General features: G+C 38.8%; 1 protein-coding gene and 1 long non-coding RNA gene across 4 annotated transcripts in view; one reads left to right on the top strand and one right to left on the bottom strand.

The window, feature by feature from the left end:
- CHCHD3 (coiled-coil-helix-coiled-coil-helix domain containing 3) overlaps positions 1-22,178 on the bottom strand; it is a 269,412-nt gene that overhangs the window by 161,716 nt on the left and 85,518 nt on the right. For all 3 annotated transcript variants that reach the window (XM_077770788.1, XM_077770791.1, XM_077770790.1), the window contains exon 4: positions 5,936-6,053. In XM_077770788.1, coding sequence (XP_077626914.1) covers positions 5,936-6,053 — 118 coding nt within the window. The remainder of the gene's footprint in view (positions 1-5,935; positions 6,054-22,178) is intronic.
- LOC144237091 (uncharacterized) lies at positions 1,040-8,089 on the top strand. The gene is made up of 4 exons (XR_013336750.1): positions 1,040-1,121; positions 2,666-2,808; positions 3,288-3,441; positions 7,955-8,089. It is a non-coding gene; the product is annotated as an uncharacterized LOC144237091 (long non-coding RNA).

Raw genomic sequence — 22,178 nt, 5'->3', positions numbered from 1 at the left:
TGCCCAAGAACCCAGGAAAGCTGCTATGACACAGCAACGTGACTCACCTGTTTCACCTTAATAATACTAAAAGCTCCGAGTGATCAGCCTTACTGTTCTTTTAGAGAGAATTTTTGAGCAAGAGCCATGCTGATCATTTTGATCACTTCAAAGTGACAACCCCAACTGCATCCTTTGGCCTTGGGCAGAACCTCATTTATATCTGGGCAGCGGTGGTATTCTTATCTACTTCTTTTAATTTAGTCATTTTCCTCCATACCCCAAATTTCAAAACCTTTTTCTCTTTGACCATGAAATTTCAACTGTCACAGTTTGAAGCACAAACAAAACACAGAACTGAAAAGCACACAGCACAAAATTAATCAATTCTTCTTCTTGATTGCTTCACTGGTGCATTTCAGACAAAAAGGAAACTGGGGATAAAAAGTGACATTTTGGTGAAACAGTCACTTAAATTTAGAAAAACTAAATTTATGCATTCACCTACCTTATTTTTTTTAGGGTTATTTTTTCTAAACACTACGAGGTTTTACAGATTCAAAGAAACATGATGTAAGTAGAAGAAGAGTCAAAGAATGACCCTCCCACAAACCCTATACCTAGTAGGAGACCCTTCAAGGAAAAGTAAGCAAATGCATTTCATCTTTGCATTCTCAGCAACTAACAGTGCCTAACGCATAGTAGGTGTTCAATAAATATGCGAAGGAGGGCAACATGGAAAGGGACCTAATCTGATTAATGACCTCATCTAGAGTCAAACAAAATAATTAGTGCAGTATCTGAGGCTGAAATCCTCCACTATTCCACAATGAAGTCACACTGCACAATATGCACTTAACCCAGAATGTTTTTAATTGATAGCTACTTTTTCCATTTAAAATAAGAGGGTTTCTAATAACAGAACCCTTTGAGTTATCCCTGCCACTTCTTTCAACTCTTCAAATCTAAAATCCTCTAAGTACTATCACCTAAATAACTCTTACTTGTCCTCTTTTCTCTCCATCCCCACTAGCACTGTCCAAATTCAAGCACCATCGGCCCTCTGCAGGATTAATGAAGACTTGGAACTTGTCCATTTCCATTTACTTCCTCCTCTACTCTGTCCTGCACACTTCACTAGGGTAAGATATCAAAACGGCCCCCTAACCATTTCATTTCTCCCTTTATATGTATACAGTGCAGGGTTCCTTGGATTGCACACACAGAACTCATGATCTTAGCCCTGCCGACCTCTTATCTCAATCACCAACATCCCCTGCTCTGGACTTTCTGCTCAGCAACTCTTTTCAGGGTACCACTGGCCCCACACCTCCATGCTTTCACCTGCAGTATGAAGATCCGCCAGACCTTCCTACTCCTCAACCACATGTGTGATCCCTGGTCATTCCCCAAGACTCAGCTCAGACACCACTTCCCTAAGAAGTCTTTTCTATCCTTTCCTACGTCCTCTCCCATTTCAGGGCTTGAGTAGATTCGATTCTTCATTTAATCAACCAATAAGTATTAATTGACTAATTCCCCTTTGGTAGGCATTGGTATATATTAGGCACTCAATGTGCGTTGAACAAATGAATGCACATATAGCAATGAGTTAAAACAAAGTCCCTACTTTCACAAAAGTGAGAATTCTCTCAAGAATGTAAATAGCATGGCTCTATAACACAGTTAGCACTTAACATTATTTTTAATGTATCAGTCTCCCACACTATACTGTGAATTTCTTAAGAACAAGATTTTGTCTTTTTCGTTTATATATACTTGGTATGTATCTAGCCCACTGTTTTTCATACAGTAAGCACTCACTAAAACATCTGTCGAATGGGTGAAGGACACTATTTCATAATTAGAGGTATACGTATTTGAATATTTCCTTAAGTAAATTGCAGGTCCTTTTGAAGTTTAAGAAAAGAAAAATGAAAATACTACATAGTTCTGTAGTGACAACAAAAAATGACTAATGTTATGCTACCAAAATTTAATATGACAGAAAAAAGAGTAAATCAAAATTTTAATTCACATTTTAAAAAGAAATTAAATGTAACTGCAAAGTTAAAAAAGACATAACTCCCTCCTTTAATTTTTTTTTTGATCTAATGACACAGCAAATATTAGACTTATATATTACAAAGTCTTAATGTCAAGTTGAACTTTACAGGTTGCCTGGTGCTGTCCTTTTATTTAATCTTCATTCTTTAGGAGGGGCTTTCCTGCACATAGGAAACATTCCTTCCTTTAATGTGAATTTCACTTAAGATTTTCATGTGGGTAAAATTTCCAGTGAACTGCCTCTCTAAAACTTCTGGGTAAAAATCAGCCGACTAAGAGATCAGTACCAGTGAACAGGAGACTAAGGGGCTAGGATGGGCTTCTCAGATCCAGAGCAGCACTTAGAGCTTCTCCAGTTAAAGCAATTCTTCCCAAAGGGAAAGTCTGATCTGATCCAATTTCAAAACTTCGACAACAGGACTACGGTGCCTTTGCCCTTAAAAAGAGCTTCAGTAAAGCTAGCTGTTACAATTGTGGGAAGAGAAGTCTGGACTCCCATGTACAGAGATAGCAAACTAAATGTCAACTGTCAGCAGGTGGAGGTAAATGGGGACTGGGGGAGGAGTTCATTTTATTTCACAGGACCAACATCACATCAGTTTTGTCTCTTTTTTCCTAGTTCTCCTAAAAGACAGCTTTCCAATTCCTTCAAACGTGTGAAACCCAACCTTTACTTTCTTACTGGCTCCAACACCTGGATTCTAAATAACGAGGAATAAAATCAGTGTTTGATCATCACTCCAAGAGTCTTACATATTAGAGGTAAGAATGGCAGCAATTGGGGCCCAGCACTCATAGCAAAAATATGCTAACATTCTCGAGGTGGCTCTCAGGGGAATCACGGGCTCTGGAGATGCTGGCTTCCCCAGCTGAGAATCAGGATTCCACACCGCGTATTTTACAAGATGCTAGACTGTAGAATCTGGAAAGCTGGACTGTATACGTATGGGGGGAAAGAAAGAAGAAACTTTATACCCTCTAAATATTACAAGTGCAGTAATGTTTATTTCCTTAGAATTTGTTTTTAATCTTTATTCGTGACAAAACACACATAACATAAAATTTGCCATCTTAACCATTTAGAAGTGAAGAGTTCAGGAAAAGTACGTTAACACTGTTACACAATCAATCTCCAGAACTGTTTGCATCTTGCCAAACTGGAACTCCATACCCATTGAAAAGTGCTCCATTTCTCTCTCCCCCCAACCCCGGACAACCACCATTCCACTTTCTCTCTATAGATTTGACTCCTCTAGACACTTCATCTCCGTGGGATCATGCATTATTTGTCTTTTTGTGCTTGGATTATTTCACTCACCATAATATCCTCAAGGTTCATCTATGCTGCATTGGGTCAGAATTTCCCTCCTTGTTAAAGCTGAATAGCATGACACTGTAAGTACACACCACACTTTGGTTATGCATTCCTCTACTGATACACACGTGGGCTGTGTCCACTTTTTGCTATTGTGAATAATGTTGCTATGTACAAATATCTCTTTGAGACCCTGCTTTCAAATCTTTTGGATAAATACCCAGAAGTGGGATGGCTGAATCATATGGTAATCCTATTTTTAATTACTGGAGTAACAGCCATAATGTTTTCCATAGTGGCTGTACCATTTTACATTCCCTCAAAATCCTTGCCAATACTTGTTATTGTAGCTTTTTTTGATAGCAGCCATCCTAATGAGTATGAGATAGTTCCCTAGTAATTTGTGTATTTTCCAAATTTTCTATAATTACAAGAAAATTCTGTGAAATGCATCCATCAATCCTTGGAAGTGATCACACAAATACATATTTGTTAATACAGAAAAATCTTTACCATATAGTCTAAATTGTTTTACTGTCCAGGTTATTGTAAGAGTTATATGAGACTATGTATGCTACCACCTATGTTTGGGAAAATACATACATATATATATATGTTTTATATATAGACTTACTGGAATGTGGAAAGGAATACAAAAATAATAAACCAGAATATTAACAGTAATTATCTCTAGACAGTGGTCATTTAAGTGATCTTAATATTTTTCTATTGACTTCCTGATCTTTATCCAGTGAATATGCATGCCTTCTAAAATGAATAACAACAATACAGGGGGGTTTACCTGGTAGGTAAGTTGGGAGTCATCAGGTAGCTAAATTGCTGTGGGCAGCCATGTTGCTGTGGCCATGAACTACCACTCAAATGTCTAAGAACACTCAAACTAGGACAGATCAACTATAATTCTATTGTATAAATTCTACTTTTAGTCCCTAAGTGCTGTGAGGGCTCTGTTTGGCTAATATTATGATAGGTGCCAAAATCCGGAAGATACCATAATTTGTTATCTATACCCTATAACCCCAGAATCAAGAAAGATCTACAAAACAGTCTGACCCTGGACATTTATTTCTCGGGCCATCACTTCTGTTCTGGTTTCACTGTCTACCCATTTAGCACAGACCTGGAGAAATGGATTCATTACACATCAGCTTCCTTTTATTTTCTTCACTGGTATGTGGTCATAGCACGTGACCTCTCAAGGAAAGGACCAAGGGAAAAAATACAAGAGAACATAAAGTGACCCTTTTCTTATGAGTTTTTGAACAGTTCTCAATGGCCTGCTGAACGACAGACATCCCCCTCAGTTCTGCATCCAAAGTTCTCCAATATATAGTCTCATTTTACTTCTCCATTGATTTCCCAAGTGTACTCCAATGAACACTAATGGTCCTAAGAAGTCCCCCATTGGTTTCTAGGAAGGCTGAAGTGGGCAGTAAGCTGTCAGGACCCCAGACTTCAACAAGAGCAGTACCACTTTTTCCTAACAATGGAAAATCCTTTGATAAGATATGTTGCACAAAGAAGATGGGACATCATTTAACCATTAAAAAGTATATTTCACAAGAACATTCCCTGATATAAGAAAAATTCATGATGCTAAATGCTATAGACAGCATTATACAAATTCTTATATATACACAAATTCTTAAAGTATGTAATAGATCTAAGAATAAACATTGTCCACAGGTGCCTGAGTGGTTCAGTTGGTTAAGTGTCTGACTTGATTTCAGCTCAGGTCATGATCTCAGGGTTCTTGAGATCGAGCCCCGTGTCCGGCTCTGTGCTGAGCGTGACACCTGCTTAAGATTCTCTCTCTTCCTCTCTCTCTGTCCCTTCCCCTGCAACCCCTCTCTTTAAAAAAATTTGTCCAGAGGAAATACACCCCAGTGTAAATCACAGTTACATAAGAATCACAGATTTATGGGTACCTTTTAAGTTTCCCCTTCTATCAATAATCATTTTTAAACATGTTTATATAATCTTTCCTTTTAAATTGTTTTAAAATGTTTCTTTAAAAAAGAATCCCTTTTCTTTCAAAGCATCGTTCCCCAAAGCCTTTGCTCTGCATTTTTCCCTTTCTAAAGCCCAGAAAGTGATTGATCAAACCTTACTCACCTTTGCTGGAGACTTCCCAGACTAACATCTGGTGGTTGCAAGCAGGGAGAGAAACAAGATAGGCTGCTTGCCCCAGAGGTTTCAAATAAAATGAAATCAAAATCAAGGGGGAGGGGGGGAGGGGAAAGCAGGGAGAGAAAACAAGCCAATACCCCTTCAGGGAAGATGCATGTGCCAGTGTCTTGGTGTTGAGCATTACTGCAATAATTCTTAAGTTACCTGCCTTTTTAAGAAAAAGTCCTTCAAGGTTAATATTAACAAACTGTCAACAACTTGCAAAAGGCAAAAACAAACAAAACAAAATAAATAAACAAAAATCTAAGCAAAGAAAACATGCATTTTGTCAACACTAAAAGTTGGCCAGAAGTACTTAGCTTTTCCCAAACATCAGAGATTTCCTTGTAGACAAGACGTTTCTACTAAATCTTTAATACTCACCAGGTGCTTTGCCTTGGCTCGTTCTTCTTCGCTTGATATCCTTTCTCGAAGAATAGCTCTGGTTAACTGCTCATTGGCAAGCGCTCTCTCCCGGTCCAGTTCTTTGCTTTGCTTAAGTCTGAAAAGACAAGAAAGGACTAACTTAGGAAAAATTATTTTACTGGTTCTGAGTTAACAAAATACTTAAATAAAAAGAGAAAGAGCCAAAAATCACTTTGGCCTATAATTTATTAAAAGCGAGTATATTTTCTGGGGCACCTGGGTGGCTCAGTTGGTTATGCATCCAACTTCAGCTCAGGTCATGATCTCATGGTTCGTGGGTTTGAGACCCATGCCGGCCTCTGTGCAGACAGCTCAGAGCCCGGAGCCTACTTCAGATTCTATGTCTCCATCTCTCTCTGCCCCTCCCCCACTCACACTCTCTCTCTCGCTCTCTCTCTCAAAAATAAGTATTTTTTTTAAAGTGGGTATATCTTCTAATAAGCTCCCATGTAGCCTCTACCCAAGCATTTAAAATAGCAGAATTCAAATCACTGAAAAAGTTTATTGATAGGACTATTAAACTAGTTTTACAAAGTTCTTCCTATGTAAAACTGAAATGTGCCCACCTAAAAATTCCACCCCTGGTGTCTCCTTTGTCCTCTGGAGAAATAAGCAGTAAGTCTAATTAACAGGCCATCTATAAGATAAATATTTGAAAGTAACCATCATCTTCCGTCAAAACTCATTCAACTGTTTGTTGAATACGCACCAGCCATGGACTGAAGCACTGATGACACTGTGCTGAACAAGATGGATGGGTCCCTGTCCTCATGGATCTTACATTACAGCAGGGAACTAAAAACATAAGATGTCTTCCCTCCAGATGAATTACTCCCATTTTCCAAGGATCCTCATATGCAAAAATGGCCAGACCTTTCAACAGCAGGGGTCCTCACTTCTGGAAGGACTTCAGTTTGTCCCTGAGCTCCAAACTAAATGTAACAACTGTGGACACAGTCTAGCAAAATAAGAAAGCAGAACTTCACCCTCCAAGATCTGTACAGAATACTGATTGTGATAATGAAGCATCCAACAGCACTGGGTTTATCAGTAACCTCATCACACAATTACATCATATTAAGTTACCATCCACTAAAACCCTTCATTGTGCATGAAAGAGATAAATTACTTTGGTACCTATTTTCACCATGATGCCTGGCACATAAAGGTATTCAGTAATCACTGAATGAGAGTATATTTCAGTCTAATCTCATGGACAAAGACTTTCTGATTGCCTTTTCTTCTTTGAGAGAATAACCCCTCTATACCATCATATCCCTAAAGGTAAAAGCGCTGCTTTAAAAAGAAAAGGTAAAATTGTTATGTTGGTATAAGTGAAATTCTGAGTGAAATCTACTTTGTAAGTGGGAATGATGTGAGCACCAAATTGAATTCAATACTAGTCTATCAAGTTTCAGTTTTAAAATGATTCTTGAAAAGAACTAAAGAAAAGCCTTCGCTACTATTTTTAAATTGCCACATCATCCAGATACTCTGAAATTCTCAGAAATCAATTATAACCAAACTTGATTATAATCAATTATAATTAAAAATATAATTAGAAATTACCTTGTAAAATATATTCCTAAAAACTAAACCTTTGTGTTTTTAGGTTTTGCATAAAGATGAATAATAGAAACACATTAAAACCTGCACTTTGAAATACTCTAATACAAAAGTAACCTCTAGAAACTTCCTTAAGGGATGCCTGGGTGGCTCAGTTGGTTAAGTGTCCAACTTTGGCTCAGGTCATGAGCTCACAGTTTGTGGGTTCAAGCCTTGCCTCGGGCTCTGTCAGCTCAGAGCCTGGAGCCTGCTTTGGATCCTGTGTCTCCCTCTCTCTCTGCCCTTTCCCCTACTTGTGCTCTCTCTCTCTCTCACTTAAAAGATAAACATTAAAAAAAATTAGGAACTTACCCTTACACAATAAGTATAATTACATTTACACAAACCAAATTTCTCCATATTATTTCACAGGGATGTCAGCAACATCAATGATACCAACACAGTAACTCAGTGGACATGCATAATCAAGAAAGAACACCAATAATTAGAAGTTTTGTCACTTCTGTAGAGCAGCAGTTCCAAAAGTCTCCATAAACGAGCAGCAGTGGCAGCATCCGTGGGAAATTGTGAGAAATGTAAATACTCGGACACCACCCACATCTACTGAATTAGAAAGTGTGGGGGTAGTGTCTCACAAACGGCCTTTTAATAAGCCCTCCAGGTGATTCTAATGCTTACTAAACCAAGAGCCACAGCCCTCAACTGCCAAAATATACTTCCACCCACATAAATCCTGGAGACCCTATAAAAGGAGAAGAACATGAAAACTAAAGCGGTCCACATAAGGCTACTGTGCTGATTACTGCTGAGGTTACCGTATAAGATTACAAAATAGTGCACTTAAAGCAGTTTACTGGCATATCACCTGCACATAAAAGATATTACCTATGTTACAAGTCAAGCAAAAACTAAAAACAATAAAAATCGCCATCACGTATAGATCACCTACTGTATGCCAAGCACTGCGCTAGGGACTTTACATACACACAACTATTAGTAAAAAATTACATTATTAGTTCATTAACATAAAATGGATTCTACACAACTAGATTTTCTATTTTCTACCACATGCGACATATCATATTTTAAAGTAGTATTTAATAATAACTACCTACTTTTTAAAATTTAGTTTACTCACATATGATATCAATTTTAACTACAAATGGAGTTAAAAGGTGCTCAACTTTCAAAGTTTTGTGACAAGTTAGTGAAAAAGAAGTAAACTACTATGTTCAGGGCACCTGGGTGGCTTAGTCAGTTAAACGTCCAACTCTTTGACTTTTGCTCATGAATCTCATGGTTCATGGGATAGAGCCCCGCATTGGGCTCCACACTGACAGCATGGAACTTGCTTGGGATTTTCTGTCTTCTCTCTCTCTCTACCCCTCCTACCACTCACTCTCTCTCTCTCTCAAAACAAACATTTTTAAAAAAGCAAAAACATGTATGCAACTTCAATGTTATAATAAAAACAAAGGTTATCAGTTTGTAATACTTGGTACAGAAGCAAAGACTTTGGAGTTGGGAATCCTGGGTCCAGATCAAAGCTCTAGCACTTAGTAGCTGGGTCAGTGCTTGAGTTAACTAACCTCTCTGGGTCTTGTTATTCTTATGAGTAAAATGAACTGGTGTAATACCTATCTTATAGGGTTCTATATACACAGAGCACGTAGCATGATGCCTGCAATACAATAAGCACTCACCACTGTTAGAGTAAGTAGTAGTACTAGCAACAGTACTAGCTACAATAACACCGTACTAGTGTACACAGTACACACTAGTGTACACAGTACTCACTATGGGATCAGGAATACAGAGAAAGCAGTAGTATTCTGAAAAGAAGAAGAAAATCTCCAAGTTTGCTAAATACACCATGACTATATTATAGCTTTGTCTTCTCCATCTTTGTTTTCAAGTTTTCATCAGTAAGAAGTTCTGCTTCATTTTTATGACCTTCAAGGACTTCCAAAATTGAAAATGACAATGACCTTGCAGCTCTATCCCTTCACATGTTCCTTCGTTTCTTCCTCACTTGCCTAAAAGTTCTGTAAGGGCAAGAAGTTGGTCTGTTTTTGTTCACTGCTATATCCCCAGTGCTTTTAACAGTGCCTGCCACACAGTAAGTGCTTGACAAATACTTGCTGAATGTATGCATGCAAGAATGAATGAGTGGCATGTTTCTGACCATAGACCCAAAAAGGAAGAAAGGAAGGAAGGGAGGGAGGAAACCCAGATGCAGAACATAGAAGGCTGAGGGGTTTACAAAACAACTAGCGAGACCAGCTAAACCCTATAAGGGCCAAGCCACCAGGTTGTGTCACAACTGTGATATAATCCCCAACTACACAAAATACCCTAAAACAGAAGGTCGTTATAATACTTTTATTTTAGATTAAAGTTTATATTCCACAATACTTCAGAGCCTCTGGAATATCAACCCCTAATTGTGCTGGACTCTTCCCTGCAAAGAAATTGGACGTGGCACAAAGTGACTAAAAAGAAAATTATTTTCCTTTCTTAATAAACTCTTAGCTAACTTTTATTCATCCTTACAAACAGACCTGCATCTTCAGAAAGTCCGGCAGTAGGGACCAGAACAAATTCTTATTACCTATCAGCAACTAATCTGTACTATCTAATAAACCTGCTTTGTCAGCTTTAAAATGTGAAGGCTGAACTGTACCGTCCTAAGGCCCCTTGCAGGTAGAAATTTTACAAACATCACACATTAAATATATTATTCCTCATCCTATTCAAACTCTTAAGAAAGGTGGTGGGAGGGGACAAATGAAACTAAGAAGTATCACTTCCAAATTTTCACTCAGTAGGCACTTATATTTCTAATCTCATCCTTGGACTTTCCCACTACTTAATAAACACCATGTACTAGGGGTACCTGGGAGGCTCAGTCGGTTGAGTGTCCGATTTGATTTCACCTCAGGTCATGATCTCATGGTTTGTGGGTTCAGTCCCCACGTCAGGCTCCAAGCTAACAGCTCAGAGCCTGCTTGGGATTTTCCTTCTCTCTCTCTGTTCCCCAACCTCCTCCCTTGTTTGCATGGGTTCTGTCTCCCTCTCTCTCAAAATTTAAGGGAAAAAAAGGGATTCACAAATTCATTCGATATATAATTACAGAGTATCAGACACTATTCTGATTACTGAGAACAAGATGGTGAGCACAAGAGACAAAGTCCTGATCCTTATGAAGCTTAAACTCTGATGTATTTTTTTTTAAGTGAGGTTGCTATGAAACTATACGGATGAGAGCCAAAATCTGAATTGAAATCTAAAGGATATTAACTGAGGAACCTTGGGGAGGAGAATGAGTTTTAGAGGAAACATCTGAGAAAGGATTTTCTTTAGAGCTGTGACTGCTGTCTCAGACACCAATGGCTGGCAGATCTAGGGTCACTGAGGGAACGCTTTTAAAACACACATACACACAAACACACACACAACTGTCAATAAAAATTAGTGCAAGGCTTGAAAAGGGATTTAAAATGGCCTTTGCAATTTTAGAAAAGAATTTTAGAAAATTTTAGAAGTTTTGCTTGCTTACATATTATTTGCGGGCAGATTTCAGATAGATGATGTCACTAAATTAGGTTTCGTTTTTACTTCAGAAGTAAAAGCAACAGACTAAAAACTTCTCTATTGTAATATTCCTAATTTCCCCCCAAATCTCTCCTCCACAAAATTCATTTACAACAATACTTTCTTCTAATTACGTTTCCTCTTTCACTGATTCATTTTGGACATTTCACAACTGCTTCGCAAAGAAAAACTGCCTGTATTCTCAGAAGATCCCAATTCTTTAAGAGCTTCCTCTCGGGTACCCTTGCTTTTATTATTCCATCAAGCTACTCTATTCAACAGCTGTCTATGAAAGGTAGATGGCTGTAGGATCATCTAATTTTTCTCGTATTTTGAGCCAAGTGAGATGAGCCTGCTTTCTGTGCCTCACTGAATGCTGCTGGCCCAACGGTGGAGCCGCACACCAGAAGCCAGGTCGTTCTGTAAACACTCCTCTAAGGAAACAAGACTGAAGTGCTCACTGACAACAGAAGGCAGCACTTTACTTTTAAGGTCCTTCTTAGGTGAAAAGAGGGTATGAGATAAAACAGGCCTTGCATTATTAACTTGGGTTTCCAAAGCTTTTAAGAATTATNCATTAAAAAATTTAAAAAAAAAAAAAAAAGAATTATCTCAAAACAAAACTACACAAACCAAATATCTTGGAGAATACATTCCCTTTTTACATTGGCATTCCCCACTTTATTATTTCAGATCTCCTGGTCTAATATTATTCTGCATTAAGCCCCTGATTTAAGTTTCATTTAAATCTCCTTCTTTTAAATACATATCTCTCCTCATTTAAATTCTCTAGAGTTTTAAGCAAAGAAGTAGGAGTTTAGTGTAAACTTTTCTTATTTGCATTAAATAATTGGATAGCTTGCCTAAGCTTAATGAAACAAATACCAGTCAGCTCTGCCCTTATACCTCAAGCCCCAGCAACTTTGCTCTTTTTCTCGGTATATTCTCCATCAGGTGAGAGATTTAAGATACACCAGCAAAATAAATTTCTAAAAACCAGCCAAATCTCCTATAATGAATATTATTACAACATGTCCTTTTCAATGGAAAACAAAAACTACTTCTACATTCAGCTTTCATAGATATCTATAATCTAGTCTTACACATTTCAGTTTCTACGCAAAAACCAGCCAATATTATCTTATTCCAAAGAACCTAAAGATTTCAAGAAAGTGAGAAGGACATTTTAAAGATAGCTTCAGCTACCCGTTTTTTATATAGTCAACCTCATTGTCCTCCACGAAGGAGGCACTACTACCCCCCTTCTTTTCCATGAGAAAGCCTGAGGTGTGGAAAAGTACACAGGAGACATGGAACACCCTGATCTGATTTCCAAAGCTATGCTTCTTAAACCTCCTGAACAGTCAGCCCCTCTGCCGGAATTGTTTCCATTACATCACTCACTTAATGGTCACATACGGACAGCTTTAAATCTGATATTATTCATTGAAAATTATTTTTTAAAACCTCATTTATTATTTGTTTCCACTATATCAAGTCAGATTTTGCCAAAGTCAAATTACTACCAGCCCTTTCCCAAAATGGTTTGGCTTTCAGTGGCCCTAAATGTTTCTCTGAACCTGCACACTGCTCATGTGGCCATTCACAACACTCAGATTTCTCTTCATGTAGGCTGACACATGAGTAATTCTATACAATTCTAGCTTAGAAAATTACTTTATAATTTAATGTATAAGGCCATTATATTACTGAGGAAAGATAACAAGAACCTCAGATAATGGGCAAGAATAAGCGGGAAATGACAATTGTTTAGAGATACAGTGATTTGATGAAATGACTGATCTACAACTGAACTGTGACCATTACACACAGACAATATCTGCAAAGTATTGCAATGCACTTGACTCAGACTGTTTCAAACACTGCAAGAGAAAAATGAGCGACTACAACCTCAAAGGTCATTTCTAATGCTAATGATGAATTTTATTTTAATGCATCATACTTTGTCAGAACATGCTGAACCAGCATTCAAAATACTGTTTACTATTCATTTTTTAAACAGAAAAGCTGAGCTGGTAATTCAATGAACTGATTATTAGACTATTAAAAACAATGATGGAACAAGTATACAACTTTTCATTAGTGAGATTTTATAAAAATAAAAGTACAGAGCAAGCTTAATACTTCTCTGCTCAAATTACTTCAAATACTGGAAGAGATATCTGTGCACTGAGGTTCCAAAATACACACATGAAGGCAAATGCACATGAATATAGCCATATTACAGTGGTATATAATAGCTATGTGTCTCCATGTAACATTTATATATACTTATATGTAATATGTAGATGTGCAACAGATAAAGAGTTTGCATTTAATAATGCTGACTTCTGTGGCTGTTCTGTGCCAGACATAGGTCTAGGCACTTGTCTGATGTAACTCACAACAACCCTTATGGAATCGATCACTGCATTTTGAATGAGGAAGCAGAAACAGAGAGAAGTTATGTAAAACCAAAGCCTATGTAAGTTAAATAGTGCCTGGCTCTTGGCAGGTATTCAACAAATATTTTTGAAAGAATGAATCCAGATTATAAGCATAGGTTAGTATTACAGAACATAGGTATTCTTTATATAATGGTAATTTACCAATAAATGGCACTGTCTTGGAAAGCTGAATGACCGCAATCTCGCAAACCATATAGTAAATTAGTATTATTTAACCAGCATTATGACCTGGCTCTGAATATAACTGAGACATTTATTTTTGTCATCTATGTTTCTACATAAATATTTAAAATGTCATTCAGAATTTAACAATCAAAGTTTCCTTCCTTTGCAGAAGAATATTTTTTAAAGTGATTTTTAGCATACACTCATATTTACTCGTAGTCTGGACATTTTCCTGCAGACCTTAAAAATGATGCTGGAGGTGAAATCCAGCCCATAACTAGAAACACACAATTTTTACTGGGGATGACCTGTAGCCATAATCCTAACCAGTTTTCACTCCTGCCCTCCCATCACACATCACATATTATTTTATACCCAGAGTCCTTATTTCAGTTCTGACTTGGGAACAAGTTCTACCTGTCCTGGTTTTCTGATACCATTTTCTTACCAAATACATTCTCCTACTGCACAGAAAAATACATTATTACTTCAAAAGAATTCTGATTTTATTACCAAGTTAATGTCACCATATTCATGGCTCATAAATGTCCCTGTCCCTTGGAAATTCACAATTAAACTTCCTGAGAGGAACTTACACAACACCCCGAGGCATCCTGTCTTCCCTCTCCTAGAAAGACCTATGGCCACTTCTTTGTCAGCTTAGGCTGAATATTTAGAGGCATCTTACACCAAAATCAACTATTTTAAAGACTACATCAGTTGTTACAACACTCAAAATACAAACAAACAGTGGTAAGAGTAAGGAGGTAGAGACGCCATTAAATGGTGGTGTATCCATAGGGCTTGAAAACCAACTGTTCCATAGAAGGAGGGGGAGGAAATCACCTTGCATGGCCTGTTTCTTGTCTAGAAAGTATCTACACCCCTCCCCTTGCTAGCACTGCTTTTGTGGGTGCTGCGGGGGTTTACGTGCTAAGATGCTGGAGGCAACCACAGAGTCAGCTGGATACAAACGCAGGTATCTCGAGGACAAATCCTTCTCATCGGCCCACATGGGGCAGCCTGGGCCAGGGACAGATGACAGTATGAGATGGCTTCCCGCTAAAGACAGAAAACTACAACATTCCTGATTCAGTGACCTAAGGTACAGGGCTATCTGTGTAAAAAGAACTCTGAGCTACAAAGAAATGACAACAACTTCGTATCCTCAAGTATACAGAACTTGCATCAAGTCTTTTACCATGATTTGTATTTATGTTTCTTCTTCATAAAAGATACATTTTGCCAGGACACATATTTTGAAATTATATCCTTATTAAGGTGGTAGGTCTAGGGAAACTTTTGGCCAGAGAAGAGAGAGAAGACATTACCATTCTCCATTCTAAGACTTGCAGAGGAAAATAATCAATACTCCTTTTCTATTTCAAAGAACTTTCAAGCTTGAACCAGACTGCAACCTCTCACCCTCTACTGGCATTATGCCTCTGGAACATACAGACACACACTCCACCTAACTCAATCCATCTCTTTTATGGGAGACGCTTTAATGTTAAAGCTTAGCGGATTCGTCCATCAAGCCCAGAGTAAACATTTTTAAGGAGAGAATGATTACACAAAGTCTTTTATTTTTTTTAATATCAAGTAGTCTTTGAATTTCTCATTGTTTTTGATTCCTATACTGAGCTGCTAATTTGACTGATGCATAAAGGTTAATAATGCCTTGTTTTTGTCAACTGTGCTTGTTATCATCACATAATTGTTCTTCTTTATTCTGGTTAGTGGTTTGTACCTCTTCTTATATTTCTGTTTGTTTGGGACAACTTTGCCCATCCATTAATTTTTAACCTTAATTTATTAAGGTTAAAACAAATTACTTTGTTTTAAGCGTATGTCGTATAATACATAGCTCCTGGGTAGGTGAATGTGTCTGTGTGTTAACACAATCCGGCAGCCTTGATCTTTAAATGGGCAACGTGGCCAGCCACAAATATGAACAGTATAACAACTGGTACACTTACCTTTATTTCTTCCATTTCATGTTAACTATTATTTTTACCTTGTTGTGTTTCTCCTCCCTTCCTTGTTTTCCCCTTATATCGTGTTACTATGTATTCTCTTCCCCTCTCAAAAAGATCTACAGTATTTTTCTATGCAGTTAGTGGCCTGTTCCTTTTCCTGTCCAGACACCTTTTCCCCTACTATTGTTTCAAACACAATTCCTACTATTTTCTCAACCACTATCCTCTGCAAACGCATAAGATGAAATCATTTGAATATAGTGACATTCCCCCTCAACCCATCTCTTAACTAAGGGCTCAGTGCTTTCAAATTCATACAATGTTTGGGTTTTCTCTTCAAGGATTTCTCTCCAATTTCAAGAATCCATGTTAATAGCATCTTTATTAGATTCCTGTCTATAATTCATATACACAATACACAGAATGTTCCTCATGGGTACTTCTCTCCACCTTTCCCTGTATTGAGATCTCTGTTGTAGTAAATAACTTTTTTCAAAGTATTTTCCTAACACGGTCTACTGCATCAGATATTTCTCTATTACTATCAGCTTCACATCCCTCTTCTACCTACTTTTGTGATGTTGAAAACTGGAAGCCTCTAACCCATTTCTGCTCTGTGGTTGGGTACCTGTTGTGTTCTGCCAATAGACGATGCCAGAGGGAGACTGCAAGGCTCGGGGAAGAAAACGGCACTCTCCTGTTTGCTGGTCTATGCCTTTCAGCATCACCCAGGTCTCAATATTTAATCCAGTTTGTCCACTTGCAAAATCAACCCCATTGCCCGCCACTCTGGTGACACCAGGCCTGCCTACCAGGATGCTCCTCAAAATCTGCGTCCCAGCAACACTGGTCTCTTGTCTAAGCTCAGAGATAGGATCACCACCAGCCCAGGGGCATCTCCTCCTCTGAGGCTGAGCAGCAATACACAGAACCCCTCCTGCAAGCGTCAGTGTTTAACAACTGCCACCACTTCCCGCCAGGACCACCTCTGGGACGCCTTCAAGCCATGCTGTCTGATACACTCAATAACAGCCACACAAATGCGGGAATTACAAACTGAGATGCGCTTTCAATATAAAGTATACACTGGATTTTTAATACTTAGTATAAAAACAGGAATGTGGTATGGTTCCTTAATAATTTTATATTAAATGTTAAATGATATTTGAGATATCTAGGGGAAATAAAATATCTTAGAGTTATTTTCACTTATTTCTTTGTACTTTTTTAACATGGCTACTAGACAAATTCAAATTAATAGAAACATAATGTGAGCCATCTATGTAAATAGCACTGTCTTAGGACTCTTTTTTGTTGTGAGTTATTTTTTCCCTGCCTTTTCAGTTCTTAAACACTTCATTAACAATTCTTATATTAAATTCTCTCTGTAAAAGCAACTGATGACTTTTGTCTCCTTAACGGATTCTGGCTACTAGCTGTTACCATTGATAAATGCTCGAAATCCTTGCATGCCCAGAGGTCCTTTTTTCACCTGACAGGTAAATGAGAGCTCAACACAGAATTCTGGAGTTATCATTCTTTTTCTCAGGAATCCCAAGAGTTATTCTACCTTTAGCTTATAGTTTGGCAGAAGAAAAGCCTAAACCAGACGGATCCCATTTCCTTTATAAATTAGTGGTTCTTTCTGTGAGAAAGCTTATAGGATTTTCTCTTTATCCTTAGAGTTGAGAAATGTTAGTGTCTATGAATAGGGGTGCATCTGCTCTCATCAACCCTCCTAAATAGAGAGGCCTTTCAAAGTGCAGACTCCAGGCTATCTTTAACTCAGTGAAATGTTTTACACCATTTAGTTACAATTGTTCCTCTGTCTCTTCCATTTTTCTCCATCTACAATTTAGTTTATTTCATCAAATATAACCTGCACGGAGCTATCTTCCCCATCCTTCAATACCTATAAAATCAAGATGCACCTCAAAATCAATGTGTCCTACAATCAAGTGGCAATAGTTGCCAACAGTACAAACATCAAAAGCACCACTGAAATATTCCAACAGTTCTTGACGGAAGCCCCTTTTCTGAGAGCTCCTTTCATCTGTCCATCTGGCTGCGGTGTCCGGCAAGTGCCCTCTTGTCATCTGCCCACTCACCAGGGCGTACGCCCAGCTGCTGGGCTACGGTGAGTAGAGGCACCCGTTTAATGGTAGGAGATGAGGCTGTCTCCACCCCTGGGGCCTGGTGGTGTATCACCAGCTGAAAAGTTTTCAGCCCCCTGTCAAGGGAACCCAGCGAAAGTCTCTCTGCCCCCATCTCTCACCCAGACCAGGTGACATGGACACAGAAGCCAAGAGGTTCTCTGAGGAGCATTCAGACAGACGGGGGACAATTCTAGTGACCCCTGTGCTAAGCCAAAGCTAGCCCACCGGCTCACAACCGTCCATCACATGTTCTTCACACCAGCAACAGCAGGGAATGAGACTGAACTTGAAATGAGACGTCAGTGGAGATGCTTTCAATAGTGTCAAGCCTCCAACTCCTTACAATCCTCTCCACTTCTAAAATTTCTCTGGTATTTTTATTTTTTTAACACTAAAGAGTTAACAGATGAAAAGTGCTGGATGAAACAATCTAGGGTACTGGAAATTAAGTCTTATGGAAAAAATTACCCTATAACGCCTTTTCAATATAAGTTGCATTTTCCTAAAAAGAACCCTTGAGGTAGAACATAGCTCCCCTAAACACTTCATAAACACTATGAAGTCGTTATGTATACTTTATACATACATATGTAATATATACATAGTGAAAACCATTAATAGCTAAACAATCAAATAAGAGCAATTTCACATACGGACAGAATAGAATGGCCCAGTTTTGCAGCTAAAAATAATCAGGCACAATTGAAAGACAGGTCTTAGGGAATCAAAGAATAGGCAGAACGTCAATCTTGCTGAGCGCTGCTTTGATTAAATACTGCACAGTATTAAGTTCAAGATTAAATTCCATGGCAAGCACCTATTCCGTAATTCTGGTGAAACACACAGTCAATTGACACAAAGGTCAGCCTGAGAGAAGAGTGACATCCTCTTTGGAAAGCTTAAGAGCCTAATGAATTAATGAAGTTGTACATGAAACAGAAAGACAACCCCCCCAACCAAAGAAGTATATGCTGCAAAGGACAATTTTGTTCTCAAAAACTAATGGAAATCCACTACAACAAAATCCACTATAACAGCCTCTTAGGAATCAAATTTTAGGGGCACGTGGGTGGCTCAGTTGGTTAAGCGTCTGACTTCGGCTCAGGTCATGATCTAACGGCTTGTGGGTTCAAGCCCCACATCAGGCTCTATGCTGACAGCTCAGAGCCTGGAGCCTGCTTTGGATTCTATGTCTGTCTGTCTGTCTGTCTCTCTCTCTCTCTCTCTCTGCTCCTCTCCTGCTAACCCCTCCCTTGCTCACACTCTGTCTCCCTCTCTCTCTCAAAAATAAATAAACATTGGGGCTCCTGGGTGGTTAAGCGTCCAATTTTGGCTCAGGTCACGATCTCACGGTTTGTGAGCTAGCTCCGAGCCTAGAGCCTGCTTCAGATTCTGTATCTCCCTCTCTCTCTGACCCTCCCCAGTTCACACTACCTCTCTCTCTCTCTCTCTCTCAGAAATAAATAAAAAAACATTTTAAAAAATTTTAAGTAAAATAAAATAAACATTAAAATATTTTTTAAAAAACACCTAAATTTTATGGGGCACCTGGATGGCTCAGTTAGTTAAGCATCCGACTCTTGATTTTGGCTCAGTTCATGATCTCACAGTTCATGAGTTTGCACCCTGCATCGGGCCCCTTGCTGACAGTGTGGAGCCTGCTTGGGATTCTCTCTCTCTCCCTCTCTCTACCTCCCCCTGAGCTCACTCGCTCACTCTCAAAATAAACTTAAAACATAAATTTTTTAATGTAAAATAAAAGATGAATAAAATTTTACATCATTGAGCACAGCCACCATTCTTATTATGAGCTAGTTAAATACAGGCCTTAAAAAAATATCCATGGGGCACCCAGTGGCTCAGTCGNATTTTACATCATTGAGCACAGCCACCATTCTTATTATGAGCTAGTTAAATACAGGCCTTAAAAAAAAATATCCATGGGGCACCCAGTGGCTCAGTCAGTTGGGCAACTAACATTGGCTCAGGCATGATCTCACGGTTCATGAGTTTGAGCCCCTTACTGGGCTCTGTGCCAAACAGCTCAGAGCGTAGAGCCTGGAGCCTGCTTCGGATTCTGTGTCTCTGTCTCTCTCTGTCCTTCCCTGCTTGTGTTGTCTCTATCTCTCAAAAATAAATAAACATTAAAAAAATTATTTTAGGGGCACCTGGGTGGCTCAGTCGGTTGAGTGTCCAACTTTGGCTCAGGTCATGATCTCATGGTTCGTGAGTTCAAGCCCTGCATCAGGCTCTGTGCTGACAGCTCAGAGCCTGTAGCATGCTTTGGATTCTGTGTCTCCCTCTCTCTCTGACTCTACCCCACTCACGTGCTCGTGCTCTCTTTCTCTCTCAAAAATAAAGATTAAAAATATTTTTAAAAAAATTTTTTTAATTAAAAAAGGAAAGAATATCCATCAGTCTCACAGGTGAATAAAGACAGCCATTTATTTTTCACCTCAGCTGCTCTGAAACCTCAAAAGTTATATCAAGAGTTGAAGGAGCCTTGACCCTTAGACCAAGTTCATCTTTCTGTTACCAGTCACCTTCGTCTACACAAGTCCCACAGACAACATCAGCACCCACCATGCCTGCTCCACAATGCATCCTCCCCAGGTAACAGCAACCATTTTATATGCCTCTCTAATACTATTCATCAGCTAAAATCTCATTCTTCAGCAGATGTTCTGTTTCTAGCATTCCCTATGAAATCATGCTAAAGAAATTAATATAAACACACTGATCTGAAAGCCACACTATATATATACTGGATTATGTATACATACCGGATTTCATTTTAATTTTCACCTTAAACATAAAATAAGATAGCAGAAAGATGTAGCACAAGATGCAAAACTGTGAATTTCTGTATGGTTTCACTTATCGTCATTCTGTGGATCATGTTCATTCCCTCACTGGGTATTTTCCATCTCTGTCTCAAAAGTAAAATCACAGACATAACTTCAGGAATAAGAATTATTACCATTCAGGAGTCACATCAAAGATAAAAATGAAAGAAACAAATGGAATTGCCTGAAATGAAAACACACTAAAGAGTACTTTTTTGCAAATTTAATACATAGACCTTAGTGTGAGAACAAGGAATCAACCCACAGGAGACAGAGCATGACATCTAGGCCTTGCGCTTAAGGAGTCAACGGTGACACAATTCCAATTCATTCTAACAAAAGGCATTCATTCAGACCCATGTGCGCCTTCCATTCTCTATTCCACTTCATTTGTTACTTTGAATACTCAAGACTTTCATGCACAACTGATGCCTTTTAAGTGAAAAAATATGCCTAATCTTCAACTAATAATATTATAATATCTGCGATTTAGGGAGTACCTCCTTGTGCCAGGTATTTTAACAGGTGCTTTAGGTACATTATTTCATTTAAGCCTCACAAAAATCCCACAGAGTGGTAGTTATTCACTTTTCAGAGATAAAGAAACCAAAGCTGAGAGAAGTTAAATACACTGCTCAAAATCATGTAAGAAAATATGTGGTAAAATCTGTATTCTAGATTTCTAACTCCCACATGACAGTCAACTATTCTACGTGATCTTGACTGTGTGAAGCAAACTGCTTAGCTAAAACAGCCCCTCCAAGTAAAATGGCCACTGTTCCGATTCAAATGTTAACATACACAGCTAGTCTTTGTTCCCTCCCCTAACAGACCCCTCCATCTTTTGCCATTTGGCTGTAATGCAACTGCAAAAGCAAACACAGGTAGTGAGATCACGCAGCAACAAGTGGTTACCATGATCCAGAATCTGCTTCCACTCTCTTATCCCCCCATTCCTGGGTTGGCTACAGCTTTATTCCAAAGGTATAATCTGCATATAAAATTACATTAAGAGAAGCATAAACTAAAGATTACAGCCGCATTGATTACGACTACAAGATACCAGGGATAACAGAACAGCGAAATTCAAACGAGGCTGCTTAGGTCTTTTTCTCCTCAGTTACGAAGGCCACAGAAGTAATAAATTAACGTCTCAGCTAATGCGAATGGCTATGCAGTCCCTCACATTTAGTAGTTACAGGGGCGGGTATCCGACCGAAGCCCTTCAGTGATCTGCAGAGTCATCTTAAGCGAGAAAAGGAGCTGCGGAGCCTCAGCGAGGATGAGTGCGGCGGCCGGGCTCCGGGGCCCGGGGCCGCACCCCTGGGGCCGCACCCCCGACTCCCCGACTCCCGGGCAGGCTGTCCAGATCAACACGGCCTGCGCAGAGCAGCGGAAGGAGCTGCAACACTAACAAGGGTTACAAA

This window comes from Crocuta crocuta, unplaced genomic scaffold (genome assembly GCF_008692635.1).
Source record: "Crocuta crocuta isolate KB4526 unplaced genomic scaffold, BGI_CrCroc_1.0 scaffold266, whole genome shotgun sequence".
In the NCBI taxonomy this organism is placed as follows: Eukaryota; Metazoa; Chordata; class Mammalia; order Carnivora; family Hyaenidae; genus Crocuta; species Crocuta crocuta.
This window is presented reverse-complemented; position numbering and strand designations above follow the sequence as displayed.